The 20458-nt window shown below is 47.1% G+C and overlaps 1 protein-coding gene across 1 annotated transcript in view; it reads right to left on the reverse strand.

Moving 5' to 3' along the window:
* SLC22A18 (solute carrier family 22 member 18) overlaps nt 1–20458 on the reverse strand; it is a 63197-nt gene that overhangs the window by 21125 nt on the left and 21614 nt on the right. The window contains exons 5-6 of the mRNA XM_059825968.1: nt 4671–4786; nt 4069–4179 (exon numbers count right to left, since the gene is read on the reverse strand). Of these exons, the coding sequence (XP_059681951.1) occupies nt 4069–4179; nt 4671–4786 (227 nt within the window). The remainder of the gene's footprint in view (nt 1–4068; nt 4180–4670; nt 4787–20458) is intronic.

Genomic DNA, 20458 nt, shown 5'->3' on the forward strand with positions numbered 1-20458 from the left:
CCAGGACCTGCCACAAAGCCTTCCTGAACCCCACTGGAGACACCTCTTCCCCCCTTAATGGGGATAGCTGCACCCCAGCTGGTCCCGTGGCACTGGGGGAGAGGGATGGGGGGCAGGAAGGGCACCCCGCTCTCCTGCTCTCTGGATATTTGGAGAAGGTGCCGGGGAGCTGGGGCTTATGAAGATTTGTGGCTTCACCACACCCCTCCATGGAGAGCACCCCGTCATTATCCAGTTACTTTGAAATCACCCTTAGCTCAAGCCAGCTTAAGGTAACATGCAAATAACAGTATTTACTCACAACACCCAAACCGAGCAACAGAGTTGCACATGTTTATAACAGGCACACGTGAAGAAATGAAAGAAAAACCACAGTTCGTTTCACTTGCAGGAAGATTAGATCGAAGCGGGTGCTCGCCCTTCATCCTGCTACCCCGCTGCAGGTACCACCTAGGAGGGGTTCGACCTTCCTACATACCTGACGCTTCTTCCTGGTACCACGCGCCAGCTTCTACAGCTCCTCTCCCCTTTGAAGTCCCTCCCCAAGTTAAGGCAGATCTGGATCTTTCTCCTCCAAACGAGCTGATTTCTTTCGGAGCAGGGGGCTAGGCTGTGCTCTTTAATTAGCATTACACATCACACGGCTCCCTTGGAGACGCAAAGGTCTTTTCTTTAGAGGGGTGTCACCTCCCCCTGCCCGCATGGTCACTTCAAGCTACCTGGACAAGGGAGACCCCCCTGCTCCCTCCGCTTTCCACAGCTAAGGGGGTGTCTCCCACTGGCAACATATTTCTTGGCGAAACCCGGAGGGATTGAACTCAAAAGATTTTCTGCTCATCTGAACATGCACAAGCATTTCTTACAAAGACCTCAGCAGGTCCCACCTGGGCAGGCTGCAGGTCGGCTGAGCACAGAGTGACGTACCCCCGGGGAGGGCTCTTCTGGGGACACCAAAACCCCACACAGAAGCTGCGGGAAGAAGCTTCAATCCACACTGTGAGGCTCAGGGAAAAAAAAAGGAAAATAACAAAAAATATCCTCAAAAACCTCGCCTTTTTTGGAGGCGGGTCTAAAGAAGGGGTGAACTCCTTAGAAAACCTGGCACCAGAGGGATGAGTAACTAGGGTTATGGAGCAGAAGGCAGGTACATGGTTTGTGAGATGCGATAAAGAGGAGGAAAAGCACCAGGGAGACAGAGGAGTGCAAACTGTATTTTCAAAAGAAAAAAGACATGACATTTCTAAAAGCAGCCCGTGGCTTTGGGAGGGCCAGCTTAGCAATCCTTACCAAGAGCCGGTGTGAAAAGGCGAGCACGGCCTCTGGGAGCCGTCTCAGCGCTCCCACGCTGGATTGCAAACGCAATGGGATGCAGAGCCCCAGGGCCCACTGCAAAGTCCTGCTCTGCGTGTGAAAGACAGTCCCTTTAAAAATGGGATGCTGGTGCTGAACCAAGTTTTCCAAAGGGATTAGGCAGCCAAAGGTTCATACAAGCAGCTATTTATCAGTATTTTCAAGGCCCTGGTGATTTCTGGTCAGAAAGAGGTATGTTTGACATTTTTATCTTCGTGTTTTCTTTTCTATCTCTTATCTACTGCAATGCAATGAGATTTGCTTGTCCCAGGTCAGTTGAGGATGTAATTTGGCCGTGCTGGAGCAGTCTGCTGCCCGCCCATCCATCCATCCATCCATCCATCCATCCATCCATCCATCCCCTGGCAGCTACCCTCCTGCAAGAGGCACACAGCCTATGTCTCTGCTTTTATGCAACACAGGGAGGAGGTTCCCAGCCCTGCAGCCCTACTGGGGAGGCTCTTTCGGTCTTAAACAAGTTAATTTTAGACAACAATGAGATCCATAAGGAACAGAAGATTTTCTTCTGTGTATATCACAAACTTGTTTACAAAGTAAATAGAGAACGGTCTGTAATTTGGGCGATCTAATTAATTATACAGTTGCAGCCGGGAGATGAAAGGTAAATGAGCTCGTGAGGAGCTCAGCCTCCAGCTTTGAGCTGCAGAGAAGTAGGTGATGGCCAAATCCCCTTTCAGCTGCCATCGTATGGTCAGTAACCTGAAAAGAGACCCACAAAGAGAAGTCACTAGGATTTTGATCCCTCCTCACTGTAGTACAAGCACTATACTTGTAGCAGGAGTGCCTCAGATGAACCCATTCCTACTCTCACCAAAATACTCCCAGCCATTTCAGTGGCACGGTCAGCCCACGTCCTGCCTTAACTCTCAGCTTCACTGTCTCCATCCGCTTTGCCTAGAAGTTCCCTTGCAGTTTTGGGCAGGAGGTGTTTATTTTGGTTGGGTGAGCGTTTTTGCTGTGCAACGGTAAAAGAAGAACGTCTTCTGCAACAGGGAGGAATTTGCATTTCAGCAGGGATGACTAAAACAAAGTGCATCTCACCCCGCCTTTGGAGAAAGGAGAGCCCGCAGGAAGTTCCCGTGCAGATTGCATATGGATGCGGTCTCAGGATGGCATTTTTAAGGAGAGAAATGAATGCTACTTTAAGCTGAGAAATGAGCCAGAATCAGCAAAGAAAACCCTCTTAAAACATCACTTGACTATCTCGTTCTGTGAAACGCTGTCATTTTATAAACACTTTCAAAAACACCTTTTTAAAAGTTTCATTTCAGAAGACCCTAAAAAGTGCACTATTAGGGCAATCCGCCAGTCCATCGAGACTGCATCCTTGTCTCCAGCGGTGGTGGTAGGACCAACTGGCATTAATGATCTCGGCCAATGCCAGCTACGCACAAAAAGAGAAAAAGAAAAACAAAATCAGAAGTCCTTTACTTCCCTGCATGGTCTTCTACAGCTCCAGTTGGACTTGTTCCCCCAGAGCCTTAGCAAGGAACCACAGACGAACCTGGCCAAGCCCAGAAACGCCATCCTCTTCCAATTCAGCCATTCTCCGCAGCCAAATCTACTCTCATTTGTAAACTGAATTTACAGTTTACAAATTAGAATTTAATTTGTAAATTATGTTTCATGTTATTTAAACTTCAAGGGCTTCTCCAGACACAGACGAATTAGGAAAAGATGCAAAGTATAATAGCTAAGGTACCTTAAATCCTCTCTTAGGGTCCTTGTTCGGAAGGGAATTGCCTTAGTTTGTTGAGATGCATGATGTGCGCATGTTTTGATGTGTACAAAATTCAATCCTTGAAACTGCAATCAAGAGAAACTGCCCTTTTAGGTTTGACTGGGAAAAGAGCTGTGAAGGCTCTCGGTGTGGAAGGGCAGAGAACATCACCCTTTCCTTACACTGCCACTAACAAGGCTGACATGCTGGCTTCTCTCGAGACAAGCGGTGGGGGAAAGAAGCTGGAGGGTAGGCAAAATTAAAGATTATTAAATTGTGACCAAGGATACATACAACCAGGCAAATCAGGAGATGTGGACTATGCCAGGACCGACCGACTCAAAGGGAGAGGGAAACAGGCAGGTTTGGGATGGGTTTGAGGTAGCAGCAGGTTCCTACCATGACACAAAAAACCCAAGCAGAATATATAAAGAAGAGAAGAACAAGCACCACCATCAGCGTGCAAGGGAAGAAACATGCTGTGGTTCCCCTGCATGCAGCCAACAGTTAGAGCAGCCACAGCCTCTCATCTGGCAATAGTTTTTAGGTGTTGGGAAAAAGGTTAGGGTACACATACCCCTTAAAATCATTAAGTAAAATCAGGAAGGACCTCAGTGTTTCTGGCAGAGTACAAACAATTTTCCTCTGCTCTGAAGAGGTTACAGCCAAAATAGAAATGACAGACAAGAGGAAAAAACCATTTACAGCCAGGGGGATGGGGTAGAGAGATTAAGTGATTTGCCAAAAGTCGCAGAAGCAGCCTGTGGCAAATAGTCTGTTTTACATTACGTCCCAGGTTTTTGACCCTATGTAGCTGAGAGCATTTGAAAGCATCCAGCATCGAGTTAGGAGCTGAATCCTCACTGCTCTGTGATCAAATGCAACGTGCTTTCAGTAACTAGAGACAAGCCTGGTCTACAGTGTGTGTCCTCTTATTTTAAATACATCAGCAATCATGGGAAATGGGTGAGATTTACCTATGGGAAGTCCAGCAAAGACCTTCACTATGAAAACTTCCATTACTCCTGGAAACTTCATCAGGCGTAGGATTTCTCTGATGCTAAACAAGCTGCCAGACTGTGATGTGCCTACAGAAGATGACATATTGATTAATACTCTATTTATATAGGTTAGAGGCAGGAAGCAAGAAACTTTGAGACCGTCTGCTTAGGTTCATCACCGCCTTTCCAAAAAGGCGAGTCCCTGCAGCACCAGTCCTGGGCTGACGGCAGGAGGCTGGGAGCTGGTGCTGGGTCTGCGTGCGGAGGACCCAGGGACCCCCGGGACTGCCTCTCATGCCGGGCCAAACTAGCCCCCAGCAATGGGTCCACGTTCACCTTTTCTGAGATGTGTGGCGAGCACTGGGCTGGAAGCCTGTAATTCTGCACAGAAGAGTGGTCAGGAGGTAGGGAATAATATTCTTCCACAAGCACAGCTTAGGCATTAAAGTGCCTAAGCTTTCAAGCTTGGCACCTTTTTGCCCTTAAATGCAATCCCAAGTCCTTTAGCAGAGTCCTTACAGCATGTCAGTCCCCTGTCCCTATTCATCTGCTATTTATCAGAAACACTAAATACTTACTGTGCTCCATCACACGATGGTCTGACTTCGGTTTAGCCTGCAAAGGGATCCAAACCATTGCTATCATGGTATTTATGAGATTTCCCACCAGCCCAACATACGTAGGAACAAAAATGCTGCAAACAGAAAAAACACAGGTAAGTGGATAAATAGCATAAACAAGACATTTATACCTCTGGCCTGCAATGGCTTGGGCACTTGGATGAGGAACAATCCCCTTGAAGTGGCAATACATAAGGCTATAAAAGAGCTCACATCCTTTCATGGGGGCTTTGGGTATGACCACGGTTTGAAATTTCACCAGAAGATGGCTATTGCCATCAAGATAGTTTATAATTTGTATTAATAATAGAGTGTATATATAATACAATGCTTCTAAATCTGTAAGGGTCAGGGGAAAAGAGCCCCTCTTAGTTTAATAAAGCTGAGAAATCTTTCCACGGAAAGCAGAGCAACTGCTTGTTAGGATCCATCTAATCGCCCATCTAATCCCCAGTTTCATTCGTCTAAGCATCATCTCACTCCTTGAAATTTCTCAGCAAAATCAAATGAAGTTAAGGGAAGCGAAGAAAGTACTCAAGATGATGAGGGCTGGTAGAATACAGTCCCGTCTACAAACAGAACTGAAACCACCGGAGATACAACGCCACTTGAAAAGGAGCTGCTCAAAATAACAAACACGATTTACAAACAGCACTTTGATTGATGCACCTACTTTTCTCCAAAGGTGCCCAAAACCAAATCAGCAACCCCTTCAACTGCCTATCAGAGCCCCAAATGTTGGATCTTTAACAGAAGTGGGGCCACATCCTTAGGTGTAGACCCAGTGAAGAGCAATTATTAACAGTAGTTTTACAATGATAAAAAGGAACAATTACAACTTATCTAAAAAACCCAAACACAAACCACTTAAAGTCAATAGACTCAATAATAAGTCCTCAATTATCACTGTCATCTTAAAAGAGAAGATTAGGAAATGACTCCTCCTAGGCTTTAAGGGCATGTGGGAAGATTGCAGGCTCTGAAGGCTTTTAACTCTGCCAGACACAGGTGGAACAAAGTCCAGGGCTGGAAGACTGAAACTCAGGAGAGTTGAGCTGAAAACAAAGCAAGAAACATGTTTTGTCTTTAACAGTGAGGGCAATTATCCACTAAATGAGCTCATTAAAAGTCTTCCCCACCATCGGAACCCTGTTAGTCGAAGAGTTTCATAAAACGTGTGCTTAAAACCTACCGCAGGACGCAGGGTTGGGGTGGCAATGCCCAGCAGAAACGCCAAAGGCTGGTGTCACGGAGAGGACAAGACTAAGTGACCATCACCGTCTCTTCGAGGCATCGAAATTAAAGCACCTTGGACTTCAGCAAAACAATGCCTGGATTTCACCAGAGAAGGCTTTGGAGCCGTGCGAGTCCTTGCAGGCTCGGAGGAGACCGCGCTGTCCCTGCGTCCCCAGCAACCTGTGCTGCAAAACCAGCATGCAAAAGCGAGCTGCGAGCCACCAACCAAGGCTCCCTGCGAGCCTGCTGACAAAGGTCTGCTTGTTGCCTGAATTTTTACTGCTGCTTTCCTTGTCAGACCATGGCATGTGTTTTTTTGTGGAATAACCAGCAGCACTAATTGTAAAAGCCTCAAGTTTCCTCTGTGCTAGACAAAGGTGCGGTCTGAATAATTTCTAGAGTATTATTAAAGTCCCAGAGCAAGACAGTCAAGGATTGAGATGCAAACAACTAAGAAAAGCATCAAAGAGCAAGTACATATATATACACATGTATTCCCGCAACGGCAAAAATCCCAGCTGGGTATTTTAATTCTCATTAATTATTATTAATAACAACAAAGTCAGATAATATCTTCCTGTGAATGGACTTAGTGCAGTAATTTAGACCTGCTGCCTTCCATCCGCCAAGCTGTTCCGCTAATTCCCCTGGACCACAAAATTAGTCATTTACTGGATAGTTATTTTTTATTTTTAGTGCAGCAGATTGCCACTTTCTGATTTTAAATTATCTGCCAAACAGTTCCCAATCTTTTGAAATCAACTCCATGCTTTTTGGGATTTCTGTATTTCAAGCTTTCATTCTGATACGGAAAAAAAGCATCACAAAAATTTTCCTTGGACAGAAAAACTTCCTTTCCAGTCCTATCTTTTCCTAAGGTTTTCCAAACTCCCACACGCCAACGTAAATATGTTTTACTCTTCGGATCCAAGAAGAATTACAGCAAGCAAAGAGGGAAGGATCCCCCTATAAAACTAGTAAGCAAATGATGTACTACTTCACTGCAAGCGTACCACTGATAATTCATTGCTGTGAAAGGGCGAGGACAACCTTGACATTTTACATATTTGGGAGAAACCTGGGCTTCCCTTAATGGATTTGTGGCATTTTTACAGCTGGACTCTGAAGTCAGAGAAAGCCAGTAAAATATAGAGCTCAAAATCACATTTCCCAGACAAGCCTGAAGCACTCAAAGTCATCTGAAAACCCCTCTTCTTAGCCACAGCTTCCTGTAAGTGCTTCATCTTTTTCCACGTATTAAGCATTATCATTTGTTGATGGAAAGGTGATGAAGGTACACCCTTGGGTTAGCTGCTCCGCTATTTTGTCCTACACGGCAGGGACAAACTCTGGAATTGGAGATAACACATCCGTGTCCAGGAAACCACCTTTCGCATTTGTTTGTTTGCTTGTTTAAGAAAGATGAAGTAAAGCCAAGGGTCATAAAAAATGCCGTATCAACACAGCAGGTCATTCATCTTTTTTCTGATGCATCTTCGTTTCTTTTTTTCTGATGCATCTTCGTTTCTTTTTTTCTGATGTTTCCGTTACAACCCATGAATGACGCGTGATGACACCTCCTGGTCCACCCCTCCGGTACGGGATCAGTGGGACGCATCCTCCTGCTCCTGCAGTGAAAGGCAACTGTTTTACAAAGCAGCAGCACAGGGCAGCTTTCCTGAAGCCCTGACACATCATCACCTCTGAACTCCCCAGTATGTTTGCTGTGGGGCTTGGGTAGGTGAGGGACTGTAGACAGCATCGCTCCCTCTTATATGAAGACACAGAAATATTCATGCTGTCATGTAAAGGGACATGAGTGCTAAAACCAGTGTGCGCGTGCTGTATCATTATTTCTGGCAGCAGGGAAGACAAACGCCACCAGGTTGAGCTGACAGTATTCTTGCAACGATGCTGAACAGGAGACCGGAGGCCAACGCATTTGCTGGGGAAAGTGGTGAAGTTACAGTGATGCTGCTGGCTCCTCAGCCAGAGCTGCTCCATGTCACCGGCACCAGGGAATACTCTACCCACCCCGCTGGGTGCTGCTGGGAGGGGAGCTGCAGCCCTGCCGAGGTGGGTGGGAAGGAGGCGGTGATGCTTTGGAAGCGTCCAGCAGCAGCAGGATGGCAGGGGAGGGTTTGCACCCCACGACAGCCCTGAGGAACAGGGCTTTTGGCAAGCGGTACGGTGATGCTATTGCCACCAGCTGAGAAAACAGCCGGGGGTAGCACTGATAATCCCTCCGCTGTGCTCGTTGGACCCTTTTCTGCACGCTAAGCAAATAGAGGACCCAGGGCTAAGCTGTTGCTCGTATTTCTTACCAGTCTGATGACGAACAAGTGGTACAAACGAGAACAGCTAAGCTGAAGGCGAGACACCCAGACCCCTCAGCGTAGCCGAAGGCTGGCGGTAGGAACAATCGCTGGCTTGGCAGCTCCTGCTGCACAAGACCTGGCTCGTGGGCACTGGTCTTTTCTTTCTTTTAAGATTTAAGCACGAAATCTCATCTCTGCTGAAATCAGTGGGAGTCCTTCTGCATTCAATTTTGCCTGTTTGTCTTATCAGGAGGAAGTTTCACCAGGAAGGGATGCGGTGGCACTATTAAGACAAATGAGGCACATTAAGCAGGTTGCTCCTGTGGGACGTTTTCCCATCCTCTTCCCCTTCCTGCCCTCCCTCTCGTCCCTCCTGGCTGCCCGCAAACCAGCCATGTGGAGCCAGAGCGAGCCCTGCCAAAACCAGCAGCAGATTTCCTGAGCGGGGCGGAAGAACAAAGGACGCGGGCAGGACTAATAAAATTAAATTAAAGGGAGCAAAAGGGCGCAGCAGCTTCGGCAGCTGAGATCATTGTGCGGCCTCTTCCAGCTTCTTGCTGATTAATAGAGGTTAAGAGCCTTTACAGTCCTGGGCTTTATGGTCAAAATAACTTGGGAAACTTTATCTGCATACTTCAGCATGTTACTTATAATTCCTTTGCTTCTCTTGCATCTGGAGAGAGTCCCTTGCTGACTTTTGCCAGCAGCCTTCCTTGCTGTTCCCTGGGCTTTTCCGCTAGCAAAGCTCCTCTCAGGCTGTCAGCTAAGACCACAGCTGCCCACTCTTCTTCGCGTGTTTTCAGCCTTGCTGTGAAAGGGAGGAACAAAATGCATTGCCCTGTCCTGCATGGGACTGCCATGCCCCAAGGTCCTGCTGCCAGGAGGGCGCAGAGCAATCGTCTGCAGAGAGCAAACAGCCGAACTCGGAGGAGGAGGAGGACTAGTTGCTAGTTTTTGCCAACAGGAGCAGCCTCAGCTTGCCCTGACTTAAAGCTTTCAGAGAAATAAGAAAACATGAGCAGCGGGACCTGGAGGCCAGGAGCCCATAACATTAGCCAAACGCTGCTTAACAACATAACAAAAGCTTTTTCTATACATTTTCCTGAGACCATTAGGCAAGTGTGGTAGATGCATTAAAAGCATCCTTTAAAAGAGTTTTAAAGGGTTTCAAAAGGCGGGATGGTGAGCCCAGGGCACACTTGCCACAGGACTGATGGTGTGGCCAGGTACAAGGCTCACTTGGTAGCCTGTGGCCATGGATAAGGGACAAGTGGCTGACAGCTAGGATTGCCCATCTGGAAACTCCATCCTTAATGCTGCTGAGAAAGCAGAATTGATGAAGAAACCATTAATAGTAATGTGATGGTAAACAGATTAAACCCAAAGAAAATACTAGCATTCAAAGCCAGCTGGAGGAGGGTTGCATTTCTTCCCATCTAACGCTTAACCAGCCTCTCTATTTACTTGCAGGTAACCCTAAACCCCGATGTGCACCACGCTTCCCAGGTGAGGCGAAGCGAGGACACGCTCTACGTTCCTTCGCAACCCGCTCCCATCAGGGTCAATTAGAATGAGGCAAATGAGCGCAATCAGGGTTCAGTTTCTGAACCAAGACGTGAGGCAGTCACACAGGGGACAGCAAGGGCTCCCAGAAGCTCCCCAGCTCCTGCAAGGGATGTTTTGCAGCTCTTGCCCCAAGTGTCGCATGCCCCTGAAGTCAGAAGTGGCACATGTGAAGCATCAGAAAAATCTGGTGGAGTTTATAGCAAACACAGACCTTGGAAAACGGACCTGGCCAACCAAGTATGTGTGGGTGTATATACATAGATATGTACGTACAAATACATATGCAGAGCATTTCCCAGTAGCTTTGAAGCAAAACTTCCATGAACAATTCAATCCCACAAAGGCGTGTGCACCATGTGGAGATCTGGCAGTGGCACAGGAGCAGGAGGAAGGCCACTGACCAGGCATTTGCAGGCAGGTAATATTTTCAGCTTGTAGATGAGGGTGTTTGAACAGAGTCCCCACTGGTACCTGCCAGCCGCAGCCCCCAGCACTGCCGAGGAGGGGTGGGCTCCGGAGCCTCCCGCACCCACCATGGAAGGCTACAACAAACCAATACGGGACACAGTTTTGGGCTCCAGCCCAAATTCCAGCCCTTGCTCTGACCTTGCTGGGCTGTGATTCCCATCTTTGGTTTCCTGCCTGAAAAGGCTGGGACAGACCCAGGAAGGTACCTAAGGGTTGCTGCCAGCCGGGAGGCTGCATTCAGGCTGTGTGTGCCGCGAGACGGTATCAATCGCTTTCTGATTAGCATTCCAGCCACAGAGCCCTGCTCTGCAAAGCCCAGGAGAAAAACGCGCGTGTGTAATTGCACAATTAAACATTGCGTCAATACAGCGATTCTTTCGAGGAGGAAGCAGTTCCCAACGATTCCCTGGGGATTAAAGGATCAATGTGTATTTCGCCAGTGAATGGGATTGTGTTTGTTTTCTTTCTCTTTTTCTTAATAAAGTCAAAGTTGAACATGGAGAGAGCACAAATTGTTTTTTAGTGACTCACTCCTACTTCAAAACAGCACTGCATAAAGCCGGCATTCACAGCCGGCCCAGATTCCTTAAGGAGCTCTGAAAGGACTCTCAAAATATTTCTTTGATTGCAGTCTGGCCACACTATCCACTCATCCACTCACACCCTTAGAGGGGCAGCTATGGGTGAAAAACAGCTGGTGAGTTAAAAAGAAAAGAAAAGCAAAAAACTGGGGTGAAAAAAAAAAGCTCAGGTGAAAACATGGCACCAAACCATGCTCTCCAGTAAACAGCTTTGGGTCCGTAAGAAAGTGAGCAGTGGCCACCGTGCTCCTGATAATTTAATGATACATAAGCTTAGTGCATAACTTATCGTAAATTAGTTGATGGTTTCATTCAAGGAACTTTGTTTTACTGCCTTGGCAATGCTTGCTGAATGTATTTCATCTTTCACCCATCATGGTTTGCTCTATGTTGTTGAGATTCCTTCTAAAGACAAAAAAAAGCAAGCACAAAATTTCACCAAAGCTGCTTAAAGAAACAAAACCACAAAAGCCTCAATCAAAAATAGATCTGAGCCTCAAAAAAATTCACACATTTCCTAGGACGTTCATGCAAATGTACAGTGATAGCCCGGCTTCCACAGCCCAGGGCAAGAAACGGCGCAATAACACAAATAACCGTAGACAACCCAGTGCTCAGCAGGCTTCAAGGCAGCCCTGCCAGTGAAGGGCAGCCAGTACCACCCAGCACATTATCCGTGCCTTTGAGAGGAAAACAAAAAAAAAACCCCAAACCTTCCTTTCCACAGCTCCTACTCCCTGTCCTCATGGAAAAAACGTCACACAAAGGCATGAAGAAGCATGGCACGAGTCTTTTCCCCCGGCTCTCCTGTCGAAGCAAATGCCCACATGAAAACAGTATGCGAAGCGAGGAGCGCAGGTTAATGCCAGCTGAAGGAGTGTTAAATCCCAAGTGGGAACAAACACAGCCTCCAAGGGACATGTGCTGGAGAAAGATGCCCTTTCTCACTTGCTTCCTCGTGGTCAGGTAGAAGGTACTTCACAAGAGGTAGGAGAGATCACCTGGGATAAATCACCCATATTTCACTGTAGCCCCTCAGGGGGACTCCTTTGGTTGCAATTTTCCCATTATTTCATTGGGAGCCTGGGATTTCTCTAGAGACAGAATGTAACACCTGCGCAGATACCCACCCTCACCCATGCATCAGCAGGAAGAGGAGGGAGTTCACTGCCCTGATGCAACTGGAAACCATGACCAGGGTGTCCTTTTTTGCCACACGTTTCAGATGAGGAGCAGCAGAAGTTGGCTGCTGCTGCTTCGGGGAGAGCAGGAGGCTCTGTTTTCACTCCGGTGAACTTGACATCATTGCAGGCTGTCCAAGAAGGTGGTGAGAGTTTGTGTCCGCGCCCTCCACAGTGTCCCTCACAGGGCGAGAATGAGTCACCCGGAAACAAGTGCTCATTCAACTGCTTATTTCTAGTGGCAGCCACGTGTGGAAAAATCCGGGTGGTGGGAAAGGAAAAAAAGATGCAGGCGGGTATGGGCATCCTGCAGCACCCGTTTCCATCAGAACTGGGCGAGGCAGGGGTGCTGAAGAGTGGCACTGGTGCATTAGCAGGGCAAAGAGCCAGGAGTGAAACGGCAAAGGCACGTCAGAGCTGCTGTGTGCTTGGGGACAGCAGGCGTGGGATGGGGCCGGGAGTTCATAGCCATCCCCAAAGTCATCGGAGCTACCCGTGGCTTAACTTCCCTTAAGGGACATTCACTCCTGTGTGTGTCACTGACCCAGCGTAAGGAGGGTTGCTGGTGGGACGTGACACTCAACCTTGCAGAAAAAACACTTTAGGTTAGTGCAGGGCATTGAATAAAAACACTTGGGCTTCTTCCACAGGGAAAATCCTCCTTTGGCAGAGCTCCCTATGTAAGCGGTGCTCTTTGTGAACGGATAAGGCTGGCTGTCAATCAGGTTCGCAGCAGAAAGGCTATCTGTCCCCTGCGAGCGCCTGCTGCCGAGAAAACCCCAGCAACGCAAAGCAGCTCAAACTGACCGGCCCCTACCACAGCCCCAGCTGAAGCACGGCAGGTCCCGCCGCCGGGGCGTGAAGGGGACGGTTGCGGTAGGATGCTAATTCCCAGGCAGCTGGAGCAGCTTGCCTGTGCCAGCCCATCCTGCTGCCTGATCCAACGCAGCGCTCTTCCGAGGAACCCAGCTAATTGCCAGAAGAGGCATATCAGTTACGCTTCAATAAGATGTGGGCGGATTTGCAAGCTTTGCCCATAACCTGCCACTAATTTCGAGTGTCATTCATTCTTGTGCGCTCTTTTCTGGTGAAACACCCTATTACAAAATACTGCACTTTTCTAATTCAAAGCTTGCACTTGTATGTGTGATTATTGCTTTTCCCTATTGCATGGCGTAGACAGTCCCACTGGCATCTCGGTGCGCCGAGCACCTGCACATTTACATGCATTTATAACAAATGGGGGAATAAGCTGCACTCCGCAAAAGATTTTAGCCAGCTGGCTGGCTAAGGCATTGCTTGCCTCACGCTCTGCGGTATCACCCTGTACGTCTAGAAATGGAGGAGTCTAGACAAGGACCAGGTATGAGCTGCACACCCTGAACGGGGGCTTGCAACATTTGGCTTTGATCCCAGTGCTGCTAATACTGGATGAGCTGGGGCAGGTCAAGATAGGCATCAGAAAGTAGGTGTAAGTGGTCAGTTCTCACAACAGAGGCATCCCACCCGTGAGGCTGGGACATGTGCTGTTCAATCTATCTGTGAATGATCTGGAGCAGCAATGAGGTAAGAAAGTTTGCTGAGGACATGCAACTAAAAGAGTACTGGGGAAAAGAGCAGTCACTGGGGAATTGCATACGGCCCTTACAGGGCTGAGGAATTGGGAAATAACGTGGCAGCTGAAAGTCAGTGCAGATCAAATTTAAAAGTGAGGCATGCAGGGAAAACAAGTCTTAAATTCACATATGAAATGATGGTTTCTGAACTGCTTATTATTACGCAGGAGTGAGACCTTTGGTCTATCATAGACTATTCCACAAGACCATCGACTCAGTGCTCAGCTGATCAAGCATTAGGGATTACCGTGAAAAAAACAGCAAGCGAACAGAGAAGAGAACCTCATTAGACCACTGTATAAACTCCTGGTTCACCAATACTTTGAATACTGCAAGCAGTCCTGGTCTCCTCCTCTCCAAAAGGTATCTAAGAAGTGGGAGAGGCTCAGAGGATGGCAACAAGAACAATTCATGGCGACTGGTTTTATGCCTGAGGAGGCTGAGAATCTTCACTGCAGGAAGGAGATGTCCAAGGGACATCTAATAAAGGTCCACAAGTTTGTGAGGGACTTGGAGCAGGGGGCTAGGAAGTGACTAGCATGGTCATTTCCACCACAAGAACTGGGAAGCACCAAATGAAGCTGTCGGAGACTGGTTCAAAACAAAGAGAAAGGCCTAACTCTTCCCACACCATGTAGAAGATCAGCGGAGTTTGTTGCTACTGGTGTTGTGGAAGCAAAAGGTTTAGACAGGCACAAGGAGAGGCTGGGCAAGCACTTGGAAGAACGATCTCTTGAAGGTTACTAAAGAGTCACGAACCACATTCATTCATGTCAGGAAATCCCCTGAGTTGAAAAGAGTCGGAGGCTGGAGAAGTAATTGGTGAGGTATTGTGCAAGTTTGTCCCACTCTTTCTCTTCCCTAGGCTTCTTACTATGATTTTTATTGGTGAAAGGATACCTTGAGACACAAGGGTCATTTCCTCCTCCGCAGCAGGAATCAAACCCGTGTCTCCCACCACCATCTCGCAAACCAGACAGGCTCATTTTTGCTCATTCCCTGGAAAATGCTACTTTTTTCCTACAGTCCTTAAACATTCCAGATAATAAATAAGAATATCCACAGCTCTCACTTTGCACTTGGGACAGTCAGCTGGGAAAGGGTAATGCTACATTTCAGTCCAAGAAATATTCATGTATCTTATCAAGTGACTGTTTAATATAACAGAAAGATGCAATCCCCCATCTCTTAAACACGGATTTTTCCCAGTCTTTTTCTTGGATACTCCAACCATACAAAGTAAGAATAGTTATTTGGGGTGTCCGCCACCTTCTTCTTCTTCATGGTGGAGGTTCGTTCCCTAACAGGTGGCAAAACCTTTAAGTAATTATTTTTCTTTTTTTTTTTTTTTAATTAAGCAACAAAAACTGCTCTTCTAAGCTCAGAATGTGGTAAATTACTAAAACGCTCAGTTTGGGTGTGTCGCTGGGTAAGGACTCCCATGCACAGACTGGTTAGAAGGTGCGCAGTGCTTGCTAGACTACCTGGTGATTCACCACCGAACGCATCGTTAATCATATGTTACAGCATGTCTGACTTCATAGAGTACTGTAGGTGGTGTGAAATGATCTTTGAATGAGTTCAAGATTTTTTTTAGCTTTTATGAGGTTACAACGCTTCAGCCTCCAAAAGACTCAGCTGGGCAGGAAACTGTTGAGGATTTGCTATAGTAACCTGGGCTACACTCCCGGCACGTCAGGTCTTGGCTCACGGCAGTGGCTTTGGAGGATCCACAAATTTGGCATCGGCTAGAGTTGTTACCTCTCACCAATCGTGATGCACTCGCTTACTCAGAGCTGGCTCAAAGCAACGCGTGGGCAGAGCTGAATTTTGCTGCCCAAGGATGAGGGGTGGGGTCTGGGTAGTTCCTGCGAGGGGAAGGGGTAGGATTTGGCTGGGAAAGAAAGCACAAAGAAAGCTCTGGCAAGCCAGGACCACTGCCTTTGCTGGCACTAAGAAGACAGGCGGTGACTGCTACTTGCAAGAGTACCTCTCCCACATTCCAAAACCAGACCCAGACACCAGATGCTCTGGCTTTTCTCAGTGAACATGCCTTCTCGCCACTCTGGCACAGGCAAGTAGACGACAGGACTGTGGGCGGACAGTCCAACGCCACAGGCAACTACATGTTTTGCCAATGCTTGGAGGTGTCCCGGCATTGGCCCACCAAAGGACTCGAGCTTCTTCCTCTGCCAATCCCTTTTGCAAGTAGGGCACTGGCGAGGCTACTGCAACGATCTGAGAGAGCAATGCTCGTGTCATGCAAAAGGAAGGGCTCCCTCTACACACCACACCCAAAGGCTAATGAGGTAAATAGCGAAGTCATTGACTAGCCAAGTCTGACACTTAAATTTCGTCTCTTACCAGAACAGTGTTCACGTGAATGACATTTTTAAGCTACGTAATCCCTGGCAAAACAAGTTACTTCTTTACCTTGAGGTAAGTAACTGTAAACGTAGCATCCTACCAGAGGTACGGCACAGACTGATCTTGCCTTGGAACAAGTAGTGGCAGCCAACACCTCCTACCTCGAGGTGTGAAAAATCTTGCTGTGCTGCATCAAGGGCACCAGCGCCTTTTGTCTAGTAAGACCATTTAATGAAATAGGACACGTTAGGGCTAATTTTGTACAGGAAGCAATGTTGGAACGCTAATACCCAAAAGTCACAGATAAAACATTTCACATGTCAGGTGGAAGGCTTTCCAGCCTGTTGCACAACAGACCCCTTGAAAACAAGCCTTTCTCCAGCAAAGACGGAGCCTGAGGGCTGTGGCGCAGCTGATTTGATTTCATGAAGAGTGTGACCCCAGAAGGAGGCATCCGCATGAGAAGAGTGAGTCACTCCATTTCAATAATGGGCGAAACCATTAATTAAAGGTGCACAGTTTGCTTGCTTGGGCAGGCTTCCTACGCTTAAACCAGGAGTGGTCTCACTGTTACTATATGTACTGAACTCCCCCAATTAAGTATTTGGTTTCCCTCACCCCATAATGACAACGTTTTCTGCATGTTGAATATATTCAGAAAGGATGTTGTTCTGTGCTTCATATTTGCAAATTGTAGTAGTTTTCTCCCCTACACAGGTTGTAGGACAAACGCTAGCTGAGGAACAGCTAAGAAACTTTGCACTGAATGATGTATTTTCAACTACTTTGCTTAGCATAGTAGAAAATAATTTGTTTGGGTTAAAAAGCACATTCAATATTAACTGAAGTTGCTTGCACTTTTTGGAGCAATGAATTGAAAACAGATTTAATGTACTTCATACCAGTCAAATGTAATTGCAGGGTCTTCTATGCATCTTTCATATGTCAGTGATTCCAGCATTGCCAAAGCCCCGAACGAGAACATCCCTTACCTGCAGACCTGATGCAGTGGTTGCATTTCAAGCTCCGCCTAACACACCTTTGCTCTCAGTTGGAGGCACTCCCCTTAGGGAGAAAAAGCGCTTCGTTCATTCTCCGCACCACGTTTCATCTTGGCCCCACTACTGAGACCACCTACAGGGATGCCAGTTGGTATCAGCTGCATTATGCTGAACTGGTATTTACAGGAGCACTCGCTGGGAACCACATCTTAGGCAGCCTCATGGGCAGCCTCTCCACCCAGCCACACGCTTACGGCAGAACCCTGCTCCATTCACCGCCAAATGACGGCAACTGCAAGGTACCTGACGGACTCGCACGGAAAATTGCGAGCAGAGCGTTTACTGTATTTTTAGTTGCGTTTAATTGCAAATTAGCAGCTGGAAACAAGGAGGGGTGAGCAGTGTGTGAGCAGCCAGCTGTCTGCAGAGGAGTTTGGAAACCTCCGATTACATATTTTGGTAGCTCCAATGAGCGAAGCGCTGGCCCGCTGCACGCTTGGGGTTTGCTGTACCTAGAAGACTTACATTTCAAGCCATCTGGTGTTGCAAGAGCCAGAGGCCACACACTTCTTTGGCAGGACATCTTAGGGAACACCTGTATTGTACAAGTGTAGATGCTACAACCAGGTAACTCAAGGCAGCACCGGGCTGTGTTCTTTAGTGGCCAGCAGCGACAATGATTTTAGACTGACACTTGTGATATCCTGAAGCCTTGCAGAAGCTGGCTGCTTTCAGTGCACTAAATATGTCCACATAAACAAACTGGTTGCTGAAGAAATTATTTACCTTTTGGGGTGACTGGCAGGTTGTTGTGTTTTTTTTCTTTTCAGTGCACAATGAAAAAGAATTGTGTGTTTTCGGTTCAATTCAATTCTATTTTCAGCAGGGGGAAAACATGAAAACATGGACTTCAAAGTGCTCCCAAGCCTATTGCATGTACATCTGTACAGGACCAAGGAAACACTGGGGTGTCCAAAGTACAAGGCTCTCCAGACCTGGATCCACATCGGTCCTCATAATAGCCTTTATATAAAGTTTTCCTTTCTTACATACACGGACAGACCTAATGCAGTGGCAGCTGAAAAATTCACACTTTAAATCTCACTATTTATCTTCATAACAACCCCACGTGGGTGATGGTGGTGCAAACACCCTGTATGTACTCACAGAGAAACGAATCACAGAAAACCTAAGTGCCCCGGTAAGGTCCCATAAAGATCATGGTGGAAAAAAAGCCTTAAAAATCAGGTCTCTCACACGCAAGTTTAGTCCTCTGACCAGTGGACCACACTTTTCCTCTCCTCTTTCTATTCCCTGGATCCCCCAAAAGCTTTTTCTGCTGCCCCAGCCACAACACTGATGCAGTGGGAACCCACAACTCGCTGCGTCTTGCAAGCACCCTGACAACGCAACTCCAGCACTGCGTATTACAGCACCATTGGTGGGAGAAGCACACCTACGTGGATTTTGGAAGTGTGCGACATCCCTATTACTGTTTCAAGAATTCCTCCCGAGGAGCCTTGCCATCACGCGCCGGTGTCAGCCGGCTCAGCTCCACGGGAACCAGCTGCCCCAGAAACAGACTTCGCCCCGGGGATGCATCCTGGAGCCCTGACTCAATTAAAGCACAAATTTGAGTCAGTGGAAACTTGTCTGAGGAAGGACTGAGTAAAAACCACAGGGTCAAAGTAAAACAAGCCATGCAGATCCTGAGGAATGACTGAGAAATGCTGCAATCCTGCCTGCACCAGGGGCATAATGGAAAAGGGGTTGGAAAAGATCAACTGGGAGCATCATGAAAAAGATGCCAAGTCAGTAAAGGCTGAAAATGGTTTACAGGATCAGGCCCAACATCAGCAGCATAGATACAACGGCTGCCAAAACCCACCAAAACGGCAGCACCCAGTAGAAAGAGCCCAGCCATGGAACAGCAATATGGATTAACAGCAGGAAAGGACTTGAAATACATTTCTCTTTAGAAGTCATCAGGAAGCAGCAGTTGAGGAAAAAAGATGGCATGGGTTCAGTACCAACACCTTTATCTTTAGTCCCTGCTTCAGACCAAGGCTAGTAGTTAAACTAGCCTCAGACAAAGGCAATTTTTTACTGAATGAGACAAACTAAGCACAACTTATATATTTACAGATACAGCCAACAAAGCCTGTATTTCAACTACACTAATAATGAGATTTCCTAAAAGCAAAACACCACAGCATTTGAAGGCTTTAGGGATGTTCTTTTTGGGTTGCTTTAAGTCCGGTTAACATTTGCCTTTAATTTCTTCCGCAGACCTATTTCTCATAAAATCCAAACATGACCAAAAAAGAGAAGAGAGTACTGAAAGATCACTAAACATGTGGAAAAAATTATCCCAGGGGGAATATGAAAGCCATCTGCCCGAGACTCCCTCTGCACTCATCCCGCAGACACGAACAGTGAGAGATTGATGCTCTGGTGGCGAACACGAATAAAGTGGCGAACCCTGGTCTTGGCTGGCATCAAAAGAAACCGCACATCAGCCGTCCAGAGCTCGTTTAGCTAAGAGCGTATTAGCCCCTAGGCTAGCCAAGACTTTATCGGTTGGAAAATCCCAATCATGAGTGCTAGCTGCAAGGGGAAGAAAAAAAAAAAAAAAGAGAAGAAAAGAAATGGGGAAAGATCAGGCAGGACAAGCCTGAACATGTTCAGTTTGTACTTCCTACGTTACAATTATATCCTCATTCCTCAGAGCAAAAGGCAGTTCAAAGAGACAATAAACCCCTTTTTAGTCTTATGCTTTGCAGGAACGTCACTGAAACGGAACTGAAATGGTTCCCAGAGATAAGGCGACAAAAGAAATTAAACCCTTCCCTACAGCTACCCTTCGGTAAAATATCAGCAGAGAAATAGAGGCACTGCTTCAAACATAACTATGGCATTCATCTGAGGAAATGGGACTTACCTTAGTGGTTTCAAACTGAGATTAATTTAATATACTGCTCCTCAAACTCTGCAGCTGCTTCCTTCCTTTGCATTGCAGGAATATTAGCCTCTAAGGCTCATACTAACTTCATTTTATGGGATGGATAGTATTTTATTATCAGGAAATATGAGTCCCTTTTGGGGGTACAACATCATAAATGCTTCCGTTTAGGTCCCAAGAAATTTGGGCAGAAGCACGGTAGACCATAGGATGGCTTCAGAGCATGCAAAGCGTGATGGACCTGTTAAAGCAGCCACCAAACAGGGCGTTTCCACCACTTTCCTTTAACCCCTCATTTGGGCACAAAAGACGTAGGCCAAAGGAGGGTCAGCTTAGCGTGAGGAAGGAAAGAAATCGAGCTGAAAGGCTGGGCAGGGGGCACGCTCGGGACGGACCTGGGAGGTCTCCGAGGGCACACCCACCCTGTCCTGTCTCCCTCCCAAATCAAGT

This window comes from Gavia stellata, chromosome 17 (genome assembly GCF_030936135.1).
Source record: "Gavia stellata isolate bGavSte3 chromosome 17, bGavSte3.hap2, whole genome shotgun sequence".
NCBI classification, from domain to species: Eukaryota; Metazoa; Chordata; class Aves; order Gaviiformes; family Gaviidae; genus Gavia; species Gavia stellata.